The sequence below is a fragment of the Chenopodium quinoa genome, unplaced genomic scaffold (assembly GCF_001683475.1).
Source record: "Chenopodium quinoa cultivar QQ74 unplaced genomic scaffold, ASM168347v1, whole genome shotgun sequence".
NCBI lineage: Eukaryota > Viridiplantae > Streptophyta > Magnoliopsida > Caryophyllales > Amaranthaceae > Chenopodium > Chenopodium quinoa.
Window position 1 is genome coordinate 3,044,858 of NW_018742651.1, and position 17,509 is coordinate 3,062,366.

Sequence of the window (17,509 nt, forward strand, 5' to 3'; positions counted from 1 at the left end):
TTCTCGTAAAGAAAGTCTTGGAGGAGGAGCAAACTTTTCTGCATCAAAGTACTTGTTCCCCATTGTAGAACGAATAACTAGCTTCTCCAACGACTTTTCTTTGATGGATAATTGTTCCATCTTTTCTTGTAAGGCTAAAGTTTCAGCTTTTTTCTTTTCAACATTTTCTATTTTCTTAATTCTTCTCTCCTCGGCCTCCTGAGCCTTTTCCTCTCTCAAACGAAGAATCTCTGGTTGAAGTTCTTCTATGGTTGGCATTGTTATTAGACTAGGATTAGTTGACAAAAAAAGTGGTTTGAAAGGGGTTGATCTTTAGGAGAACGTAGAATGCGAGTGCCCGGGGGTCCTCTTTCCCAAGCATGAAAATCAGCCCTAAAGGAGTACGAAAGGATAAGTAAATCGATACGCTTGTTTAAAAAGGGAAAAAAAGACGCAAAATATATTCAAACGGATAACATCGCCCTTAACAATTCTTCAATGAAGATATTGTTCGGACGAATCAATTTGGTTTTCTGGAAATCAAAACTGACTCGTCCAGTGGGCGCGCGCAAGTGACTCAGTTGCATACGGCTATCGCGCGCAACAAAATCACTTGCGCTGGGAGGGGTCGCGCAACTCATTGAATTGCGCGCGCCACCTGCTCGTAGGATTTTTTAAAAAAATTCGAGTGTTTTTTTTTTTCTATCATCTTTTTTTATTCGATTTTTTTCGACTATTTTTTTTGATGCTATCCTTTAAATATGACGCTAAATCACGAAGAGACAACTTCGTAATTGGGAACCTAGACCAAACTTAAAAGATAAAAAAAGAAGACTATACTAACACGTTGCACATAGGCATATAATCACATAAGCATGTCATAAGTCAAGATTCGCGCAATGTCGTTCTAAGGTCAAAAAAGACTTGGGTGTCAAAAGGTACCATATCTTAAGAAACGACGCATAAATCAATCACTCAACGTGTTGACTCATGACATCGCCCTCCTAACATTTTGTTGGTGATAAGGGTGGGATGATTGTTATTAATTTAGGGATAGACGCCTAGTGTTGGCGACCCCTAGTCAATGAGCCAATCCCCAATGGTTTAAGTGTGCTATGCTTATGCATGATGCAATGTTGCTTGTTTGATTTTTACTCTTGTGCAAAAGGAAGATATTATGCGTTCAATTCTCGCTCTCTAACTAGAGATTATCCAAGTTAATTCTCGTTACAACCTATAGGCAACCTAGTGTTGGATACCTTTGACTATAACTACGAATTAATCATGTAATCTCTAAGTCCCCAGTGGAGTCGCCACTGTAAGGAGGGTGATCCCATTGTAAGGGGTACTCTCCTTAAATGCCCTTGGCCACTTAAAAGCCTAGGACTTTACACTTGTTAGGGTGTAGCAAGATTTGAATTCATGTCTGTTTGGGGGACCTTGAATTAGAATTGATTCTATCATTACTCTTTTTTGTAAGAAACAAGTAGGAGTCGCCAATGAGTTTTAGGAAAAACTCATAAACCTCGTTCATGCCTTTCTTCTATGTGGAATTCATGGAATAATTAGCACAAATCATAAGTTTACCCATGCCCAAATTGGTCTTTAAACCAAAAATGAGTTCGGGAGCGAGGGTACTAAAATAACGTTCTTTTTAGAGGGGAATCGTTATCCTAGCCCTAGTAAGGCCTCTACTAACTCTTCATTTTTTACAATTTCATCACCAAACAATATATGCAACGCGATACCTAAATCTATGTTAGTTGATGTTATTTACAAGCATTCATTCACGTAGGAATTACATCGTAAAGTCGTTATTCTTATTTAATAATATTCGTGAAAGAACAAGAAAATAAACAAGATTCGCCTTGGCTTAAGTGATCAACCAACAATTATTTAATTCAATTCTAATATTTATTTAATGCAAGATACTATGTGGAATTGATTAATTAATTATTTTAAAGGTGATCAAGCAACGCTAATTAATTAATTAAAGTCCTTTTAAACAAGAAAACAAAGGTGATTTAATTAAGTGCTCGGGAATTTACCACTTCTCTTTGCTAGAACTCCATTTAGAACACTTATAGACTCCTTGCTGTTGGGGAACCTCCACCGTAGTAGCAAAATATCAAAAAGGGTGATTGTTTAGGACAAGAAGGGCTAAGTTGCACAAGTTCACAAGTTATTTCGCCAGAGTTTTAGGTTAATTTCTGTATGTTAAAGCCTCGGTTTAAGCTCGCATTTAAAGGGAATGATTAGGTTTAGGGTTTCGAGCATTCTGTCGCAGCAGGTGTCACGCGCAAGAGAATGAGTTGCGCTCGGCATCCCAGCGCAAGTGGTTGAGTTGCGCTGCTATGGGCAACGCAAGTACTTGTCTTGCGCTCGGCTTTATGGAAAGATTTGATCTTATATTTTCCGTATAATTCTGAATCTTCCGCAGCGCAACTCTAGAGGTTGCGTTGGGTGTCGCGCGCAAGTGAATTACCGCGGCAGCCTAGCGCAACTCTTTGAGATGCGCGCGGATTTTCCAGCGGCAACACTAAGATTTAACCTAGGCGCTCCTAAATCCGTCATTTTTAGGGTTTAAGCAGGGGCTTAAGCCTAATTATGATCGGGTTTAGTTAATTGGACCTTTGTTTTGGCTTTTCCTTTAACTTGGGCTAGTCTTTTGTGTTTTGTGGCTTAACCACTTTTCCATAAGTATTCTTCATCGATCCAACACGAAGATGGTTTTATTTATCGTCATTGCACTTCCTGTCGGGACAGGAGGCCAAAAGTAGATGTCTACATAAATCAAATTGAAATTAAATTAAATTAAATAAAAAGTAGAGATGATTTGGTCCAAACCCTCATTTAATTATACCTTTCACGCCCTGGTTTAAGTATAGAATTTCGGGTATTGTATGGACTCCTTGGAGTGCTTTGGGGAAGTATTTTGAGAGAATAGGGTGGCTAGTATTTAGGCTAAAGAGGGAGAAGAGAATGATTTTATGATCAAGATTGTTGATGATTGAAAAAGGGGAGATATGATCTCTATTTCTAAGGAAAAAGAAGGGTAGAAGAATTAAGAGAATATAAGAATTCGAATTGGAATAATACTCTTACGATAGACAGCAGTTTTTTGCAATTTGTGTTTTTATCATATCTTTTGATCAAGAAATCGGAATAAGATATATAATATGTCGTTGGAAAGCTGTTGAAGTCTACGTTATAACCCAATTAGATTCAGATTTAAACATTTTATAGAATAAAATATATGGCCGAAATAGTGAGACGGTGTCAATTTCAGATAGAGTTTGGTATTTCATTCATATCTATTCCGTTGTAGCTTGGAATTGATATTATAATATATCATTGGAAAGATAATGTCAAGTGCTATCTAACCATATAAGATTTGGATAAAAACTATGAGGCACGAAAATAATATCTGATTATCTTTGATTGTCTTTCAATTCGAATAGAATTAGGACTTTCAAAAAAAGGAGTTTATTCAATTTCAAACTTTTTAATCTTATCTTATCAAAAAGGATAATTAAGATATTTTAGAAACTTATAGAATCTTCTAATTAATCCTAATTGGTTTAGGGATGGGACTAAAGCTTTTGGACCCCCCACATGATCATTGGGTTGTAGGTTAGGTGGGCTTAGGTTCGGTTTGGGCTCAGGTTAGTATTTTAGCCATAACTTATTTCTTATAACTCGGATTTGGGCTTATAATATATCATTGAAAATCTCTTTTAAAGCCTCATCCAACTATTCAATCATTGGACTTAGGAACCAAAATAAACTGGTATAAACATTTTTATAAAATGACACGAAATGAATGATTTTAAAGGACACAAAATGAATTATAGTCTAGGAATTGGGTTGGTTTATGAAATGGAAATATGGATTCAAGCACTCCAAGATTAAATGCTCAACCCGACTAATAATGGCGGTAAAAGGTTGTTCAACATCGAGTTTGGTTTTGGGGAGACATTATTAGGTGTCTACACATTAGAAAGAGGGCCTATTTGAATATTGGGCTTCTTGCCCCCTGGAGGGACAGGAAGCTGATTAGCATCAATTAGGTCTTGGATTGCATCCTTCAGCCTCCAACATTTCTTAGTAGTATGACCCTTTCCTTGATGAAACTTGTAATGAGCATTAGGGTCATAGCTAGCATTTATGTTCTCTGGTCGAGGTTTTGGTAATGGTCCAATAGGCATGATCAATCCTTAACTATGCATACGATCAAAAGCAGCGTCATAGCTCATTCCCAAAGGCGTGTAAACCCTCTTTTGTATTTAGAATCTCTGAGTAGGAGCACTAAGAGCCAACACATCATTGAGGTTAATGTTGTTAGAAGCATTGTTGGTCTTGGAAGACGAAGAAGAAGGACTGTCATTCTTCTTGTTTTTCTAAGTGTTATTGTTGTTGTTATTGTTGCTACCAACAGTCTTCAACAACTCATCCTCAATATTGATCCTAATATCGTACACATCTTCTAAGGTGTTCAAAGGCAAAAACTTCAAATGTTGTTTGTACTTGTGAGTCAGATTTGAAATAAAGAGGCGAACCATCTCCTTCTCTTTGAGAGGATCCACCAAGAGTGCAGTTGTTTCTCTCCACCTGCTTAGATAGGTAGTGAAGCCTTCATTCTCCTTCTGTTTGAGAATGGAGAGTTCACGTTCAGAGGTCTTAGCCTGGATGTTACAATTGTAACGGCTCATGAAGCTTTCATTAACATCCTCCCAAGTTGCAACATTCTTGGATTCTAAAGAGTAGAAACACTGTTGGCAGGCATGCCCCAAGGAAAGAGGAAACAAAGTAGGGAAGAATGCTACATTTAATCCCTTGAGAGCCATGGTTTCAGAAAAAGGCCTTCAATTAGAACATCGGGTCATCAGTAGGCTTAAACTTGGGAATGTCAGCAGTGGAAAACTTCTCAGGAAGCTTGTCCCTTATGGACAAAGAGGTGGCAGGTTGCTCCACATAGATGAATTCTTCAGAGATCTTACTCATTTGCTCTTTAATCTTGTCCATTGCAGCCATAGTGACATTGTTTTGCTCTATCGTAGTGACTTTGGTAGTGAGCGCTTGCATCATGGTAGAGAGTGTCTCGATGGACTTGTTAATGTTCTCAATATCCTCCTTAGAAGTCATTGGTTGAAAGTAAACTGGAGATGGAATTTGTGGAGATGATTGTGGTGGTTTACTTGAACGCCTCTTAGAAACAAGAGGTTGTTGTGGTAATGACTCAAACAGTAACAATCTACCCCTACTTCTTGACCAAGTTTTGTGACATTGAAAGAAACACACCTTTAATGACTAGACTTAACTTTCACCCATCCGAAAAGAAAAAGCAATTCGAAATTTTTTTTAGAAAAAAGTATGTATAAGAGGATACCATCCGACTTACTCCTAAAAAAACGACACAAGACCATCCTAAAGTACGGTAAAAAAGGTGCACGACTCAAGGGAAAGTGTGTGAACTCGACATGACTTTGTGAGTAATTAAGTGAGATTATGGACGCGTGTTATGACCGTACAGCTAGACATGACATCAAACCAAACATACGAACCACATAAGCACGCACAAAGACCAAAAGAAGACTTACCGGACCAGTTTCCTGGGCAACAAGTTACGGTGCTGACTGTCGTGACATGGTGCAGTGCACTGTCAGACGGTACAAAGCGTCGTGTCACGGCACTGCACACCGTGGTGCAGTAGAGCTGCCGTGACACAGTGCACAGGTCTAAGTCTGGTTTTGTGAATTTTCTAGGTTTTATTCAATTTTTAAGTCCGTACTAACTACTATGTGGAAATAAAAACCCTCGGTCATAGGTTAGTCTAAAATGAACAAACACATGTGGGGTTAGTACCAAATAAATCACGTAGCACTTAGTCACGATGATACAAAAAAAAAAGTTCGCAACCTAAGGTCATGATCTATGTTCAACTATGGTTAAGTTTTGGGTGTCAAAGGTAGCATGGTTAAGAGTTTGGACGCATTAGCAAGGCAGCCTCCCTTGAGGGTGTATGGCAACGGGCGGCTCCGCGAGTTCATGATGAAATCAAACTCAACTCCATGGTTTGGGTGGATTTAATAACTCGGATGAACCCTTATTGCCATGAGCATTTTTGGATTAAAAGAGCTTAAATCCCCCGAGGCTAAGACGTATGTAGAGCACACACGTTTTTTCAGAAAAACCAAAGGAAGCTAACTGTGAGAAGAGAAAATAAGCCACTGGAAAGATTTCAGGACTACCGTGACACGGCAGAATGTACCGTGTCACAATGATGAACACCGCGTAACGATGCATAGCGCCGTGACACGGATATATATGTCGTGGTGCGGCAGTCAGAAAAGCTTGTTGGTGCCTTTTTTTCCTTCATTCGTAATCAGGTTATTCAATTTTTTGTACGAGATAGACCTGAATACGACGTTAAAACGTCTATACATATGCAAAAAATGCAAAATTAATCACAGGAATACTTTTCAAGAATCTTTCAAGTCTCATCCACTTATCTTAATTAAATTTCGATCACTCAAATCGATAAATAACCAAAAATTCTTCCCTAGTGGAGTCGCCAAATTGTAGACGTCGTTTGACGTGCGCCTACGTAAAAGCATGAGTGAATATGCTTGGCACTCATAGGAAGTGGGAATTGACGTATACAATTAGAGACAAATAAAGTAGGGAGCCGCCAACAAGTTTTTAAGGAACTTGTAAACCGTTCACGGATCATAAAAGGCAACCACAAATAAAGGGACAACGATAGGCAACAACGATTGACCCGTGAAGGTTAACCCCATTCATAATCCATGATATTACTAATTCCATATGGTTCGGAACCACGAAAGGAGGATCGGGGATGACGGTATAAAGTGAGTCATGGAGTCACATTCGCCCATATTGGCCTCTACTCGATTCTTATAATGAAAAATGACCTGCGATCTCAAAGGCATGCAAACAAAGATTTAATTTGCTCCAAACTATTATTATGCTAAATTGGTTGAATATTAATGCAGCACATAATTCTAAAATATCGTGATCACTTGATTAAACAACAAGATTAAAGAGGAACCTAAAATGGTCGTCCAAATTATCTTATTAGTCTTGATTTTCAATTACATATTCCTTTTAAACATGCAATATGTTGATCAATAAATATAGTAAAATCAACATCAATATTGGAAGCAATTTAACAATAATCCAACATTATAAAATCGTTAGAAAAATAATATAAATAAAAGGAATATGATTTCTTACTTTGATTTTGCTTGCTTGCAACTATAAAATAATAAATGACTTAGTAACTCTAACGAAATAAATAATAAAATAATTAAATTAAATTAAATAGAGTTAATTAGGGGCCGAACCCTCAAACAATTCTACCTTTCACGCTTGGTTTAAGGACATAACCTCTAATAAAGTACAGACTCCATGGAGTGCTTAAGGAAGGAATTTTGAAAGAATAAGGTAGGCTAGTGTTTAGGCTAGAGCATAGAAGAGAGAAGAGAGAATTAATTGATGCCCCAAACAACAGAAATGAAGGGGTATTTATAGGGAAAATGAACAGAGGGAACACAAGGAACTCTAAAAAGATAAAAACCCTAAGAATTACTGCCGCGACACGGCAAAATATGCCATGACACGGGGCAAATTAGTGTGATCACACGGGACAACTTGGTGTAACGCGGGACAAAAAACAGGCTACAGAAGATAAAACGTTGTGGGGAATAATTTCAAGCGTGATACCCCTAGCTTGAACCCCACTGTGATCATACACTTCAGTACGGTGGCGTCCAAAAGGGAAGAAGATAGAGCAAAAGAGTCGCCAACAAGTTTTAGGAACTTGTAAACCGTTCACGAGGTGAAGGTTACACCCCTTAACGATCCAAGAGATCGTCAACTCCATAAGGTCTTGAACCAAATAAGGGTTCGGGGATGAAGGTACAAATCCAACCTTAAAGAGATTGAACCTGCCCTAATAATAGGCATCTACTTTATTCTGATCGTATTCATGTGCGCTTCTTGACTAACATGCAATCAATAGGATTAACCCTAAACCTGTTTATCTATGTTGGTTGAATATAATGCACACATAAACTATCATTGGTGATCACTTGAATTATAATCAAATTAACCCTAAACAAGATTATTAATTATCTTATTAAGCATGATTACAAGTACCAAACCCTTTAAACATGCATAGAAGGTGTGATCAAGCAATAAAGAATAAATATCAAGCAACATGATAAATAATCAATATCATGAATAATAATTATAATAATAATAATATCATCATAAATAAAATAATCATCATCAAAATAATAATAATAATAATATTCATAATCATCATTATATAATCATAATCATGTTCATGTTAATATTAAAACATAATAATAATAGCAAGATCCTAGGCATGATACTAACAAGATTAATAATAAACCCTAGCATGTCACTAAGCAATAAAAATCAAATCTTTAACCCTAACATGATACTAACAATCATGAATATTAGGAAGAAAATAGGAAGCATCGCAGGAATCATAATAAGCATATTTGATATTATAACCTTTTCCCTAAACATGATACTAGGAATATCATAATAACAATATAAACATGATTTCAACATCATAACATCAATAAAAACCATTAAAGTACTTACTTTGATGCCTCATACCTCTTTCTAATAACAAAATACACACGTTAGTAACTTCAAGGAAAATAATAATCAAAACAATTAAATTAAATAATTGAAAGAAAGATTTGGGACCAAACCCTCAGAAATTAAACCTTTCACGTCTAGGGCGAAGGCAACTTCGAATATGGCTAGGTGTTTCTAGATCTTGCGAATGCAGAATTTTGTATGTAAAAAAGCAATTTTAGAAAAGAGAGAGATAGGATGAATTGATTAAAGAAGAGAATGAGAGAATTAATTGAATGAAAACTGATTGTAGGTGAATGTTAATTAAAACTGACTGTTGATGAGAACTGGTGAATGAAAACGGAGTTTTTAATACGTTATTTATAGAGAAAATCAGCCAAAAAGATAAAATAAACAAAACAGAGTCTGGCGCACGAAAAACAGAGCTGGTGCCAACCCTGGCTAACTAGCGCTAGGCGCCAATGGCTGGCGCCAGGCGCTAGGCGCCAAGCCTGTTTTTAACGCGTTTTTGAAAATCAGATAAATTTTCCGTACTGGAGGATAAAATCATATATTTTCCTCGAAAATGCTATTTGATTTTAATTAAAACTCTAAAAAGTCAACAAAAGTCAATTTATCAATGCTAATTGAATTAGGAATGAGAAGAACCTTCTAGAAGAATCTAGAACACTAAAACCATTCCTAATTGCATTAGGAATGATAAATCTATATAAGGCCCTTCTCTAGATCATTGGGCCGCATATAAGGTTCAAACCGGGCTCAGTTTAGTACATTGGCCATAACTTCCTCGATATTCATCGGAATTAGGCTTATAATATATCGCTGGAAAGCTCTTGTCAAGCCCCGTCCAACTACACTACTATTGGACCCATATCATGGACCAACCAAACTGGATTAGCTGTTTTCTCAAAATAAGTTTTCAAAAACAGAGAGAAGAGAAAAGAAATTAAAACTATCCGCAACACTAAACTTTCCACACTTTCTTCATTCGATTGTGATTCGACGCGAAAGGTATTCATCACTGGGTTTGGTTTTGGGGAGACACAAATGAGTGTCTACAAACGCGTTTAGGGATTACGCAGAGAAAACACGCAGCAGTCTCGTGTCACGGTATATGCACCGTTTCACAGGATAATATGCCGTTGCGCGACAATATTTCCCGTGCCGCGGCACAGTTTGCCGTGACACGACAGATTCTGCTTCCATTTTTATGATAATTCATAATAATTTTGTTAAACCGTGGATTGCACAAGATCTAATCCAGTTTGCCATTTATTATGAAGTTATCACTCTATTAAAAAAATAAAAATACAGTAATAAAAAAAAAATAATAATAATAATAATAAATGAGCGCTGCACAACCCAAAAAATTAATTCGGATGGTGAGGCCAAGTGTATTTGTGCTAATTAATTTCTTATCTATAATCGGCTTCTCATCTTTTGCAAGGTCTATGAATCAAATTTCGCTTCATCTAAACACATGCAAGTGATGCAAGTACTGGAATCTCGAGCTCAATTACATTCAAATGCCAAAGTATGTTTTTTTTTTTTTAATTTTTATTTTGATCTCTTATAGTTTCTTTTTTTTTTTTTTGAATAGTTTCATTTAATTTGTACTCCTAATTATTCATTGTTTTGCTTCACTTATTTGTAAATTTATGGGTTTTTTTTTTCAAATACTTTACTTTGCAGTATAACTAATTGATTGTTTATTTAATTACTTTGCGTTTACTAATTGATTGTTTTCAATGACTTTGCATTGATTAATATTTCTATTCTGGATCTTGTTGAATACATACATGAATTGTGCAGTGATATTATTTACTGTGATTTAAAAAATTTACCTTAAAATATGGATCTTGTTGAGTAGTGTATGAAAGAAATTTACTGTGAGATAATTGAATATTTTCCATAGTTAGAGATACAAGTGTGAATACTTGCTTTGAACATGGAGAATTGATTCATTCTATGTGGGCTTGAATTCATTTTTGAAGCAACTAGTGTATACACGACTAAATTAGTGGCCACTTACGCCATTTTTAGAATGCGACAAACTTAATAGGACATTAAAATAAGAACAAAGGACAACTCTAATTAAGTAGAGTATTTGTTAAGCTGATATGAGTACTATTTTAAGAAATTTTTAATTCAACTGCATGTGAATGTAGCGCAGAATATTGTATGGACATGAAGTTGCTCGACACTGTCAAAACCATCAAGACTTTCCTCCTGGATGCCGACTCCAAGTGCCTAGAGCTCACTAATGAAGGGCAAAACTGGGTTGAGAACCTCAAGGATGCTGTCTATGATGCTGATGATTTGATGGATGAGTTTAACACAATCGCTAACATGCCTGGCGCAAATAAAATCTCTAAGAAGGTACGCCGTTTCTTCTCCCCTAAGAACCAAATGATATTTGCTTTTAATACGTCTTCAGAGGTTAAGAAACTTAGGGAGAAGTTGGATAGCTTAGCCAAAAACCATAGTAATTTTGGGTTTAGTGACCTGTATAAGCCTGATGTGAAGGTTAAAAAGGAAACCTGTTCTTATGTGTATGAACAGAATATTATTGGGAGATATGTTGACAAGAAGGTCATTGTGGATTTGTTGTTGAAAGATGACTTGGAGACAAATATTTCTTTTGTGACTATTGTGGGGATTGGAGGGTTGGGGAAAACCGCTCTTGCTCAACTTGTGTTTAGTGATCTTAGGATAAAAGAAGCATTTGAAGAAAATATGTACTGGGTTTGTGTGTCTGTAAACTTTGATACAAAAGATATCCTAGGTAAGATACTTAAGGAGAATAATGGGTTAGGCTTTGAAGACATGCACAAAAACTTTCGAGAACGGATAGAAGGGAAAAGGTACTTGCTTGTTTTGGATGATGTATGGTCTGAGAACAGTGAAATATGGGTTAAGTTGAAAGATTTCTTGATATTAGGTGGGACAGGAAGTAGGATTTTGGTGACTAGCCGCTCCAAAAAGGTGGCAAGAGCTATTGGAAACTATCCAATACATGAGTTAGAAGGTCTCTCTGAAGAGGATTCTTGGGAATTGTTTAAGAAAATATCTCTTGCAGATAGGGAAGATGAAGTCGTAACTGGCCTAGCTGAAATCGGCAAAGATATTGTGATAAAATGTGCAAATGTGCCTCTTTGCATAAGGGTGGTAGCTAGTTTGTTGCGTGATCAAGATTTAACTGCTTGGCAGTCATATAGAAGAATGGATTTGGCTAATATGCGTGGCGACGATGATGTCTTGATGCAAACCTTGATGTTTAGTTACTATCATCTTGATCCCGCGGTAAGATGTTGTTTCAGCTTTTGCTCAGTCTTCCCTCAGGATTATAGAATACATAAAGAGAAGTTGATTAGTCTATGGTCAGCACACGGCTATCTTGTTCCAAGTGGTACAGAAGATAGCATTGAAGATGTAGGTGAAAGATATTTTTCAATTTTATTGCATCGATGTGTTTTCCAAGATTTGTGTTATGAATGTAGGGGAGTTACAACATTCAAAATGCATGATCTCATGCATGACCTTGCTCAAAAGATAGCTGGGAAGGAGTCCTTGACATTGACTGCTTCTAATACACATGAAGTTGAAGGAAAAGTTCGTCATCTGTATATTGATGATAGAAAAGAATATCTAGATAACTTGTTAAGTTAAAGTAATAGTCCAAGTAAAGCACTGCGTAGCTGTTTGATAAATTATGATATTCTTATAGATGTGAATGCAGTTATTTCAAAGTGTAGCCAGTTAAGGGTGTTGGATTTGCAGTATCAGTTGACTAGCAACACTTTATTACCTGATACACTAGGTAGCTTATTACATTTGAGGTACCTTGATCTGTCTTTTAATAATGATTTGGTGATGCTTCCTAAATCGATCACCAAGCTTTACAATTTGCAAACATTAATTTTGTTTAGTTGTGAGAATCTGAAGGAGTTGCCTAAGGACACAAGCAAACTGGTAAATCTTAGGGTGTTGGATATAAAGTTTTGTTAATCTTAGGGTACATTAACATGTCTTCAGACTCTGACAAACTTTCTAGTTTTTAGGGATGATGAAGTCAAGCAAGATAAAAAGGGCAAGCTCGTAGACTTGAAAGCTCTTATTAGTAAACTCAGAGGTGAGCTTCATGTTAAACATATTGCTAACTATAACGATGTGCCATACCACAAACAAGTGAGGGTCCAGCTTCAAACTTTTAAATTATTTTGTGAACTTGAGTCTTATCATGAAGAAGGTCAAGAGACACTGCTGGAGGCCCTGTTCTTTAAGCACCAATTGCCAACTTGGGCGTCAGGGCTTGTACGTATCTACATGTCAAATTGTCATGAGTTGCAATATCTGCCATCATCACTGAGTCAACTTTGCCATCTTAGAAAACTTTTCATTTATAACTTAGACAATGTGGAGTACATAGAGAGCGATGCACCATCCCCATCTGCAAAATTCTTCCCGTCTCTTGAGGTATTAACTCTAAGTGGAATGCCAAAGTTAATGGGATGGTGGAGAGATATAAGATGGACGGACAAGGAAGCTGTTTTCATTCCATCATTTCCTCATCTCCGTAAATTGACTATTCAAGAGTGCAAGAGACTGGCGTACTTTCCTCCATGTCAACATGAAGCACTGAAATTATGTATGAATGGAGGTGGAGTTCAAAGCAAACCGATTTATTTAAAGCGCTTTACTATAGATGATGCATTCATTTTCAATTTCTTAAGTATGGAGTATGTGGGAATAGCTCGTTATATTGAATTAGTTAAAATAGAAAATTTGGGACAAATTAGGGAGGTATTACAAAGCTGTGCCTCTTCTCTTCAAGACCTCAAAATTAGTTACTGCAGGGGAATACAGAACCTGGGATTAGAGCATCTCACCAACCTAAAATCCCTCAAGTTGGGAGGCAATTTAGACGGGATTCCATGGGAATCTCTTCACTCTCTTCCTTCATTGAAAATAGAATATTTCAAAGCCGGAATGCTGCCCAAGGGGGTTCAATACTTAACCTCCCTTCAATCCCTCTATCTTTGCAGTTGTAAAAACTTGGAGGAACTTGGCAAATGCATCGCCTCCCTTACATCTCTGCAATTTCTTCAAAATCAGTTCTGCCGCAAACTGAAATCATTGCCTGAAGAAATGTGTTACCTCACCTCCCTCACTACACTTGAACTAGAATATTGCCGTGAACTGAAATCACTGCCAAAAGCAATAAAACACCTCACCAACCTCACTAAACTTGAAATCCTAGAGCCTAACCCTGAGCTCACGTATAGATGCCGGAAATCAAACGGGGAATACTGGCCCAATATATGCCACATCCCAAAACTACGTATTCGAGATTAAGAGATTCAACCAAGATAAGCATAGTACTCAAGGAGTCAAGCTGTAAAGGTATGAAAATTGTAATCTTTAAAATGACTATCACTATTCAATTTAATTGGCTGATTTTTCATTTGTTTTTTGTAGGTCTAACTTGATTTTAGATTTTTTGATAAAATTCAGCTTTATTATTTCGAAAATTAATTATTTTAATTTTACATTTTTAATTTTGATAATTAATTTATTAAATTTAGTATGATTATCGAAATGAAAGATTATATTCAGGAAGTTAAATTTAAAATTAACCGAGAAGATTACATGGGCCATTCCATTTGGTATCTGATGCATCTATCAAACTGAATTTTTTTTTTTCTGCATTAAAATTTGAAGTCTAGTGATAATCTTGCTAGGAAACCCTTGCTTTCTCACATTAAGCTGCTTTATCAAATTTGTGACTTCAGCTGAAGATTATATTGTGTGCATGTCCTTTTCTAGTTTTGTTGCAGCTCCCAAAATGGTTAGATGGAGATGTGCTTAGATGATCACAGATTTTATAGCTCGAAGAAAAACCTTGGGATTATGTCGGTGTGTAATCCTTTTTACCCTTAAGAAAAAGGAGAAAAAGAAAATACATAAATTGAGGATATTGACTTGAAAAATACGGTCTTCTTTATTGTATAAATGGATAACTCCTTTCTTGCGATATTTCAGAGAGATTCCTTGGCTAGTTAATGTTGAGTGTTGCTCAATCCGACAGGTGAGTGGTCTGTAGACTTGACTGATTGTCTGGTTTGGCATTGGTTGAAGTATACATTGGAATAGCGAGAAGATGGGCCAGTCTGAAGGTATTCCCGTTAAAAAATTTATCAACAATCAATAGCTTTATATTTTCCTTATATTTTAAGCCTGAAACAATTTCCAACCTTACTGAAAAACACATACACACATAATCAAATGACTTTGAATATATTGTTCAATCATTGAATATGATGAGGGAACCATGCAAATCATATGCACCATAATAAGTTCCTACGTATCTATTTGTTCTCTCTCTGTGTAAGAGAGTATTTAGTGATTTTTATTATTGTGAGCCTTTGCAGAAACATTGTGTTGTAGTAGTTTCTTGATGCAATGGTATTCCATTTGTAATATGGAATGAAGCCTTTAGAACCGGAGGAAAAATGACACTTTTCTGCTGCAGGTTGCTGTTGTGATTATAATAATTATTCTTAAGAGATTGGTTGGAGATGCGCGATGTAGGTAAATATATGTTACTACTTATTATCTAGAAATGCAGGCTTCTCTTCCTTAAAAAATTGATTGCAGCAACTTAAATATTGCAGTGCCTCAACCCAGAGATGCTCCTATATGCTCAAAACCTTTGAGCTTATATAATTCCAAAGAACATGTACTTTCACTTGAATTTGGTTTTCATGTATTTACATTGACTCAGATTTTGTGGCCACTTCTGCTACATTCATCTCAACATTACGGGGTGTAACTCTTCCCATACTGTACGAGTAGAAATTTAACATTAACGAAAACATGCAGGTTAAGAAGCTCTCAATGTTTGTTCTTTCTCTGTCATTTACACAACAGTTTTAACTTGTATTAATGTGAATTATGGCTAATTATATACATGCATTTGAACAATGGACAGTCCAGCTGCATGCACACAAAAAATTAATATATCATTGTTGGTTTTGTGCAATTTCTGACATTGAATTTTTAGTGGGAAATGGTGTAGATATGTCACATTTTCAGATTGAACCAAGAGACTCAAGATTGCTTTTTATGATCTATAACTGTCCAAAATTCCCCTTTATTCTTAAAATGTGCTTCGCAACATTACTCTGTGATGGATTTAGAATTTTAGTCTCTAATTGATATTCTATCGTGTTTCTAAGAAAAATCAATCAAGTTGTATATACCTTTACTCTTACTATTTATTTGACTGCGGGTTCCTATGTCAAAATCAACGAAGCCCTATGGATATCATAATATGGTAGTTTGTCATACTACAAATTTGGTGAACTTTTCTACGTAATATGTAGAATGTGGGTGAAATATCATAATGTCGTTGAATGTTCTATTCTTTTTTGTGTGAGCTAGATGCCTAGCTAGATACCTTACTGATTGGCTAGTGATGTCGGTTACAATTCAATAATTCATGTTTGAAAAGAGAATAATTTCTGAATGTTGATTGAGATCGAGGTATTTTATACACATTGTTCATTATCAACCAATTTTGAAGTGACTGGCCATATTTATCTGCATATATAATATTGTTATAATGATTCTGTAGAAATGGTATGCAATGGTTACGAGATATTGAGATCGAAGCAGCATTGTGAAGTCACAGAAACTAACTTATGAGAATACTCACTAGTGACTACGGTTCTACGTACTATCGCCATACCGCGGGAAATTACTCTTAAGTCCTGGGCTGCCCGTGGTATTTATAGGATTAACAAATAATTTAGGGAAACAATTAGGGACATAAAGAACACATTTTTGCATTGAAATTATCATACTGTATGAAGTTTATTTATAGGATTAACCATTGTATTTTTACTTATAATTAGATGTAGACATATAGTCGTGACTCGTTGCTGTATCTTACATTGAAATAGAGTCGTGAAAGAGACGTTAAATAATGCTCCCTCTAATCAACTATATGTAAGGGTGTCCATTATTCGGACTCTAATCCAATCCAATCCAGTTCAAATAAGCTATTCGGATTGGACTTTTTTTTAATTTGGATTGGATTTGGACTCAAAAATTTTAAAATTCGGATTTTTGGATTGGATTTGGACTCAAATTTTTTAAGTCCAAAAAGTCCAATCCAGTCCAAATAGTCCGAATTTTACAAATATATATATATATATATATATATATATATATATTAATATATAAAAGAAATAATAATAATAATAATAATAATAATAATAGTATTAATAATAATGTTGAAATCTGCTCTCCTCGGCACGGCACGGCACGGCTCTGCTATCCTGAAATCTGCTATGCTCTGCTCTACTTAAATTTAATTTGCTCTGCTTTGCTGACCCCAGCTCTGCACTGCTCTGCCCTACCCAGAAGATCAAAAGAACAGGGTCTTAAACCTGTTTGTACATAAATTAATGTACAACTGTCTTTTTGGAGAATTTCTAAAAACCCAAATAGCTAACACTAATAAGACCATGTCCAATGGTGAGACTCAATTTTGAGTATTGAAGTACAAAATTAATTTCTCAATGGTGAGATTTTCTAAAGTATATTAATGTCACTTTCAATTATGGCCCATCAAATCATATTTTAAATTTTATTTAGAAAAGAAATAAAATTAAAACTTAAATAAATTACAAAACATATTATAATATTGACAAGAGGCCACACTTTTTGTCAAATGAGACTCAAAGTTGAGTATCTAAACTTAGCAACTTTCTTTTGGAGTTGCTAAATTCAGAAACCAACTGATTGGTATGCTTTACAAAAAATACTTTCTCTCTCTTAAAAATACTTACTCAAGTCTTACTATTGG

General features: G+C 35.8%; 1 protein-coding gene across 11 annotated transcripts; it reads left to right on the plus strand.

Annotated features, from left to right (window-relative positions):
* The first annotated feature begins 9,924 nt into the window (after positions 1 to 9,924).
* LOC110722120 (putative disease resistance protein RGA3) lies at positions 9,925 to 15,783 on the plus strand. Of its 11 annotated transcripts, none has more exons than XR_002511533.1 (4): positions 9,925 to 10,171; positions 10,811 to 11,016; positions 14,464 to 14,813; positions 15,170 to 15,620. XR_002511533.1 is itself a non-coding variant. In XM_021901371.1 (2 exons), the coding sequence occupies exons 1-2, from the start codon at positions 10,164 to 10,166 to the stop codon at positions 12,304 to 12,306; spliced, it is 1,509 nt and encodes a 502-aa protein (XP_021757063.1). In that variant the 5' UTR covers positions 9,942 to 10,163; the 3' UTR covers positions 12,307 to 15,163. The 11 variants fall into 11 exon arrangements, 1 of the variants encoding a protein (XP_021757063.1); XR_002511525.1 differs by adding an exon at positions 15,629 to 15,783 and having other exon boundaries at positions 9,942 to 10,171; positions 10,806 to 14,813; positions 15,170 to 15,519; XR_002511526.1 differs by having other exon boundaries at positions 9,942 to 10,171; positions 10,806 to 14,813; positions 15,170 to 15,228; positions 15,312 to 15,620.
* Positions 15,784 to 17,509: the final 1,726 nt, after the last annotated feature.